General features: G+C 39.7%; 1 protein-coding gene across 10 annotated transcripts in view; it reads left to right on the plus strand.

The window, feature by feature from the left end:
* Pum2 (pumilio RNA binding family member 2) overlaps positions 1–4,759 on the plus strand; it is a 76,813-nt gene extending 72,054 nt beyond the window's left edge. For all 10 annotated transcript variants that reach the window (XM_090337390.1, XM_090337392.1, XM_090337394.1 and 7 more), the window contains 4 exons: positions 918–1,043; positions 1,446–1,567; positions 2,481–2,673; positions 2,769–4,759. In XM_090337390.1, the coding sequence (XP_090193516.1) occupies positions 918–1,043; positions 1,446–1,567; positions 2,481–2,673; positions 2,769–2,900 (573 nt within the window). In that variant the 3' untranslated portion in view covers positions 2,901–4,759. The remainder of the gene's footprint in view (positions 1–917; positions 1,044–1,445; positions 1,568–2,480; positions 2,674–2,768) is intronic.
* Positions 4,760–7,682: the final 2,923 nt, after the last annotated feature.

The raw sequence follows: 7,682 nt of genomic DNA on the forward strand, positions 1-7,682 counted from the left end.
AGGCAGTGGCTTATACCTATAATCCTAGCTATTCAAGAGCCGGAGATATGAGGATCTCGGTTCAAAGCCAGCTCAGGCACTAAAGTCCGATTCACCACCAGAAAACTGGAAGTGGCACAGTGGCTCAAAGGGTAGGACAGCTAAAGAGCTTGGGAACAGTGCCCAGGCCCAGAGTTCAACTCCCAAGGGGCTCAACCTCAACGGGTAGGGCCGTAGCCTTGAGCTGAAAAGCTTAGGGACAATGCCCCCCCCCCAAAAAAAGGGGGGGCAGCTGCCAGTGACCTATGCCCTACAATCCTAAATTCTAGAGGCTTAGGAAGTCTAAGAGATTTTTTTTTTCCCCTTTGTCAGTCCAAGAGCTTGAACTCAAGACCTGCTGAGCACTGTCCTAAGTAAGCTGGTTGTGGTGGCTCACACCTATAATCCTAGCTATTCAGGAGGCTGAGATCTGAGGGTCATGGTTCAAACCCAACCCAGGCAGAAAAGTTTGGGGTTTTTTGTTCTTTGTTTTTGTTTTTGCCAATCCTGGGCTTGAACTTAGTTCCCAGAGAAGTGTCCTTGAGCTTTCTCAAGGGTAGAGCTCTACCACTTGCGCCACAACACAACTTTTCAGGTGTGTAGGTGGTAGCAAGGAATCAGTCAAACCCAGGGCTTCGTGCATGCTAGGCCATACTCTACCCCTTGTGAGTCTCTATCTCCAATTAACCATTCTCAAAAACTAGAAGTGGAGCATGACTCAAAGTGGTAGAGGGCTAATCTTGAGCAAAGTAAGCTCAGGGACAGGGTGTAGGCCCTAGTAATAATAATAAGGTAATTACTATTAGAATTTTACTATGATATTTTCCTAATTGCCTGGGAGAAACACTCAAAATTTTCAGTGAACAGACAGAATGCAAGTTTTAATTCTTCTTTTTAAGGTATTTGTGCTTTCAACTCATCCTTATGGCTGCAGAGTAATTCAGCGTATTCTAGAGCATTGTACCGCAGAGCAGACATTGCCTATCTTAGAAGAACTTCACCAACATACAGAGCAGTTGGTCCAGGTATGAAATGTTTGTATACTTAAAGAATTGCTTTTTTGTTTGTTTGTTTGTTTTTTTGCCAGTCCTGGGCTTCATTCAGCTCAGGGCCTGAGCACTGTCCTTGGACTTTCTCAAGGCTAGAGCTCTACCACTTGAGCCTTAGCACCACTTCCAGCTTTTTTGTATGTATGTGGTACCAAGGAATCGAACCCCGGTCTTCGTGCATGGTAGGCAAGCACTTGAACCACTAGGCCAAACTCTGCTTTGTTTTTGTTTTTTTTAATTAATTTACTGATAATCTATAGAAATGGAAAAAGTCTTACTAATTTCTGTGGATACTTAAACTACTTGATATGTAAACAAATGATTAACATTTTAAATAATCATTATTCATAAGCAAGTAACTTTCAAATCTTTCCATAGGATCAATATGGCAATTATGTTATTCAGCATGTATTGGAACATGGTCGACCTGAAGACAAGAGCAAAATTGTTGGGGAAATCAGAGGAAAAGTTTTAGCCTTGAGTCAGCACAAGTTTGCCAGGTATTTCTTACACAGAGGGTCAGTTCTTTCTACTCCTCTTAGATATGCCTAAAATTATATGCATTGAAAAGCATCATGATTCACACAGTCCAGCTACTCTGAAAAATGAGACAGAAGAATCACTTGAGCCAATCACCCTGAGAAAACTTAGCAGGCCCCTATATCAAAGCACATCACATACACAGAGTTCAACTTGTTGCCTGATATCAGTGACTCACACCTGTAATCCTAGCTATTGAGAAGGCAAAGATTGAGCATCATGATTCAAAACCAGAGCAGGCAGGAAGAGTGGATGAGGCTCTTATCTCCAATTAACCACCAAAAAGCTGGTAGTATAAGACATTGGTTCTACCCATCTGTATGTCATTTTTGAATTTGTATTCAGGAGATAATCATGCTTAGGACTAGTTAGCACATTTTGTGGGGGGGGGATCGGTCCTGGGACTTAAACTCTGGGGCCTGGGTGTTGTCCCTGAGCTCTTCACCTCAAGGCAGCCGCTCTACCCCTTGAGCCGCAGCACCACTTTCAGTTTCCTGGAGGTTAATTAGAGATAAAAGTCTCACGGACTTTAGTGCCCAGGCTGGGTTTGAACCGAGATCTTCAGATCTTAGACCTCCTGAGTATCTAGGATTATGGGCATGAGCCACCACTCCCGGTTTTTTTTTTTTTCCCCCTCCCCCAGTTCTGGGGCTTGAACTTGGGGTCTGGGTACTGTCTTTTAAGATATTTTTATATTTATTTTTTGCTCAAGGATGGTGCTCTACCACTTGAGCCACAGTACCACTTCCAGCTTTTTCTGTGTGTGTGTTACTGAGGAATTGAACCCAGGGCTTCGTGCATGCTAGACTGGCAATCTACAACTAGGCCACGCTCCCAGCCCCTAAGTTTTTTATGTATACTTTTAATTTTTAGCAATGTTGTAGAAAAATGTGTTACTCATGCCTCCCGTGCTGAGAGAGCTTTACTGATTGATGAAGTTTGCTGCCAGAATGACGGTCCTCACAGTGCCTTATACACCATGATGAAGGATCAATATGCCAACTATGTGGTTCAGAAGATGATTGATATGGCTGAACCTGCTCACAGAAAGATAATCATGCACAAGGTAAGAACTGCTTTCAATCATTCTTCTGAATTGTCCAGATTTGAACATGCTTTATAAAAGATTAAGATTTCTTAAGCAGATGGTTTGTTTTACAGATTCGACCTCACATTACTACTTTGCGCAAATACACATATGGGAAGCATATACTGGCCAAGTTGGAAAAATATTATTTGAAAAATAGTCCAGACCTAGGGCCTATTGGAGGACCACCAAACGGAATGCTATAAAGGAAGCAGAAAGAAGATGGTTTAACCATGTGAGAGAGAGAAAAAGGATGGCTTGTTTTTGATGTTTTTTTTGTTTGTTTGTTTTTTGGGTTTTTTTTGTGAATTATCAAAACACAACTCAACTATGGATCTTCAATTTTTTTTAAAAGCAAAACTATTTATTGACTTTATTCATCCATTTGTAAATTTTTTAAGGTTCTTGTGTATATTTGGGGGGTGGGGTGGTGAATTATAAATGATACTCAGCCCTGAATGGAGACCTATCAGATTAGATTGCTGCTGGCAAAGCACAGAAGCCTGTATATGATGTAACTGTATCAAAAAAAAAAAAAAAAAGCTGTTCCATATTTTGTAAATTTTTACCTTGTAAAGTCACAAAAATAGTTTTTAAAGGAAAAAGTACAGTATTCTTTTAATAAACTGGCTTGCAGTCTGGTAGGTCTATGACCCCATAGCACAACAGGTTTATAGAAATGTATATAGAATTATAGTCCTTATTTTTTTTCCTTTACGTGAAGCCTTTTATAACAGATTAACAATCAACTGCATAAATATTATTAATATTTTAAAAAGAAAGTTAAGTTGTATTTTGGTAATTCACAAACTATCATGCAAATAAAAACTCAGCAAGTAATGATTTGAGATTTAAAAAAAAAAAAACAAAACATTATTTACAATGGATGTGGTTTTAATACAAATACTGCCCTATAATGTCGCTGGTGATGTACAGAAGTATTGTATATACTTGAATATGTAATTGTGAGAGTTAGAAAAAACAAAATCATGGTGACACTTCCATTCAATAAAGTGGGCTAAATGAAAAGTTAGTTTGTATTAACTTTTCAATTTGGTTTATAATGTGAAAGCGTGGAAATTTGTATTTTGTTTTTCCTTACAGAATTACAAATACATGTTGAGGAAGTGTTGAGCTTTATTTTGCTTTTTCATAGTAAATACAGAAAATTAGGAACCAGATAGAGATGAAAGGGGCCACTGAAGTGAGATTGATAGCTCAGCATTTAAGCATGACTACATATTCAGATAGCTTTTTTTGCTTCCTATAAATATATGCATTGTGTGTGTAGTATTAGATGTAAGTTTACACTTTGAAAGCAAATCTTGATTCATTGTTCATTATAAAAGACTTGCTAATTTAGTAGTGATGCTTTCCTCAGTTGTACAGGTGTACATTTTGTAAACCTTTATGCTGTAAATGGAATTTGTTTTATCTCTTTGGGAAACATTTGCATTTTAGTGTACATTTATGTCCCTGCCCTCTTGGACCTGGCAATATAGTGTTGTATAATGTAAATTTATTTCTCCAAAAGTGATTTTTTAAAAATTTTTTATCTTTATATGGTTTCAGAAGTACGAACCAGCTTTCTTTTTATTATTGTGAGAAACATTTTGTTTTATAACATAGTCACTGACTCTGTTAATAATGGACATGCTAGGATTGGGTCACTTTCGATTGAAGTCAGGGTATTGTGCATAATTGAAAGTATTGGACTGAGATGTTTGGTAGCCATGGATGCCAATGCTTTTTCCATCTTGTCAAATGTGATGTGACTTTTTTTTCTTTGTACAGAAGAGTACTGTATTTTTGGATAGCCTACACCCAAGTAAGAGCAAATCTGTATGATAACTTTTTTTTCCTCTGGACATAAGACGTTATAACAGTAACATGATGTACATTTACAAGCGGCCTTATGTACATTTCCCAACAATCTTTTTAAGGCAAAATTGTGACCATATGTGTATAATTAAAATCGTTTTTAATCCTTTGCCTATGAAAATATTTTGGAAAAAAAACTTGCTTTGTATATTCAGTTTCTGGAAGATAAAGAAAGTGCTTTGTATTTTTGTTGAAGTCAGTATTTTGTATAAACATTATGTTGGCCCACTTATGTTTAGTGCTAAAAAACTAAAATGAACATGCCCTCTCTGTCAGATCAACTTGGAAGGGATTTTTTTAACTAGATGTCTGCAGAAGAAAAGGTATCTTCTGAGCACAATATTGAATATAGTGGTTTTTATTAATTGTTCATATCATGAACCTTAAAATAATGGCATGAAGTTTGAGGTGCCAGGAATACTTTTCGTGTTTTATGTTGAGTTATTCTAGTTTTCTTAACCCAACATTCCCTGGTGAGGCCATTAAATGCAGTTGGTCACCTGTCACTGAGCTTTCTGTCACACTGGTTGGTTCACATGTCCTTGTCACAGTAGCAGTACCCCTCACCCACCAGTCCTTCCCCCTTAGAATTGCTCTTCCACTGCTTCCGGCTTCCCTAGTTTGCCTTCATCTTTTACCTCCAGTTGGCACTGGCAGTTACCACTGCAACTTTAGAAAATCCTAAGTCCTAGAGAATGAATGTTCCATACGGAAACTGATCCCTCTCCTAGAGATCTTTCTAGTGCTAGCAACCCCGCCCTCCTATTACCTTACTGGCATATTCTAGAGAAATACTTGTTCTTGTAGACATCTTCTGGTCTGCCACTTTTTGTGCCCACCCCCAATCCCACCTTTTAGTATGTTGGCATGGAACTTAGGTCAAATCTGACATTTCAGACAAAAGAAATGTGGGCAGTCCCACTTAAGCTTTACTCTTGAGCGTCTCCTTTTGATATGGATTGTTTCTGGACCAGCTTGTCTTAAGTCCTGCCTCTTATTGGTTCAAATGAAATGTTATCTTCACTTCTTTGTATATTATGTATAAATTAGAAAATGAAAAATGTGTGAATAACATTGTATGAAATAAACCTGGTCTTGTGTTTTTCTCTAGATAAAGTATCCCTCTACACCTGAATTATTGATTTCCACTCAAGTTTATCACATACCTTTTCATATTGCCAAGTGCTTCCCTTCCATGTGAACTTGAGGCAGTGTTGTGTAAAGGCAAATAGAAGTAGACCTCGACACTGGTAGTTCACTTCGGTAATCCTAGCTACTCAGTAGGCCCGAGGACTGAGACTCAAATCCAATCCAGACAGAAAACTGTAGTACTGTCCAGTTAACCAGAAAATTCTGGTCTGGAAGCATATTATAAGGGATAGAGCAGCAGCTCTAGATCTGTGAACATGTGTGTAACTTACGTAGCGCCTTCATCTGTACATTGGGTTCACACTGATTCAAAAGATGCCTAAAACCTACTTCACAACCTAGGTATAGTCCATTTACCCATTCCTTGCATTACTTTACTTTGGGATTGGGGGTGGGCGGTACTGTGCTGTCAGATACTTCAGGACCTGTGCTTGCTCATAGACAAGACTTGAGCCATGGTCCCAGTGATTTGGGGATGAGGTCTCACATTTTTCCCCCAGCCTGTCTGAACAGAGATCCTCCTGCTTAGTCTTCTTCAGTTGGGATAACATGTATGCCACCACACCTGGTTTTTATTGGTTGAGGTGGTATGTCATTTTATCTAGGATTCTCCCAATTTGGACTATCTCTGATTTCATTTGTTAAAGAATTAGAAAATCTCAAAAAACAATACCACCTCTACCCCCTCCCCTGGCTGACCACACTACTTTGCTTGGTCATTTTTTTTCTCCCAGTCCTGGGGCTTGAACTTTGGGCCAGAGACTGTCCTTGGCTTTCTCAAGGTTAGGGCTCTACCATTTGAGCCACAGCACCATTTCTTATTTTTTCTGTGTATGTGGTACCAAGGAATCAAACCCTGGTTCTCGTGCATGCTAGGCAAGCACTCTATACCAAACTCCCAGCTCCCGGGCACACTTTTTTTTTTTAAGTCTTGGCTTGTTTTTGTTTTGAAGGGGGAGCATTATTAGCTGCCTTCTCTACCCAACCTACCAGCACCACAGTTAGGGCCAGTGCTATGGTCTACCCGTTCAGACATTCAGAAAGTGATCTGTGAACAGGGAGGGGCCAGGCTTTGTCTTGCTGGGGAGAGCTTTGTGGTCCGCAGAACCTGGGGACTGGAATCCTGACTCACTAGAGGATGGATCCTCCAGGGTGCTTAATCCCAATGTATGCTTTGACAGCTTTACCTTTTTTATTTTTGCCAGTCCTGGGGCTTGAACTCAGCCAGGGTACTGTCCTAAGACACTGTTTGCTTAAGGCCAGTGTTCTGCCACTTAAGCCACAACACCACTACACTCAGGCCCACTTTACCTATTTTCTTTCTTTTTTCTTTTCTTTTCTTTTTTTTTTTTTTTTTGCCAGTCCTGGGCTTAAGCTCAGGTCCTTGGATTTTTCTCAAGGCTAGAGCTCTACCACTTGAGCCTCAGCACCACTTCCGATTTTTTTCTAAGTATGTGGTACCAAGGAGTTGAACCCAGGTCTTCGTGCATGCTAGGCAAGCACTCTACGACTAGGCCAAACTCCCAGCCCTTTTTCTTTTCTTTTTTAAGCTACTCAGGAGGCTGAACTGAAGATCCTGTCTCAAACCCACCCCAAGCAGTAAAATCTGACTCTAGCTCCAATTAACACCAGAAGTGCACTGTGCCTCTTAAGTGGTAAAGCATAAACCTTGGGCAAAAAGAACTCAAGGACAGTGCCCAGGCCCAGGCCCAGGCCCCACAAAGATAACCCCCTGCCCCCTCAACAAAAACAAGTTGAGAGTGGCTCTTTAATTGAACACTGATTTACTCAAGACATACTCTTACTAAGGCATACTCACAGAATGAAGGAATAATGAGTAAACAAAAAAAATGAAACAGGACATGATTCAAACTATGGAACTATAAGGGGGATAAAAATAGGGGAAGAGGAAAAGAATAATGATATACACTTGGGTGAAAAATGTCACTCAAACTTCT

This window comes from Megascapheus bottae, chromosome 7, assembly GCF_031878675.1.
Source record: "Megascapheus bottae isolate mThoBot1 chromosome 7, mThoBot2.hap1, whole genome shotgun sequence".
Lineage (NCBI taxonomy): Eukaryota > Metazoa > Chordata > Mammalia > Rodentia > Geomyidae > Megascapheus > Megascapheus bottae.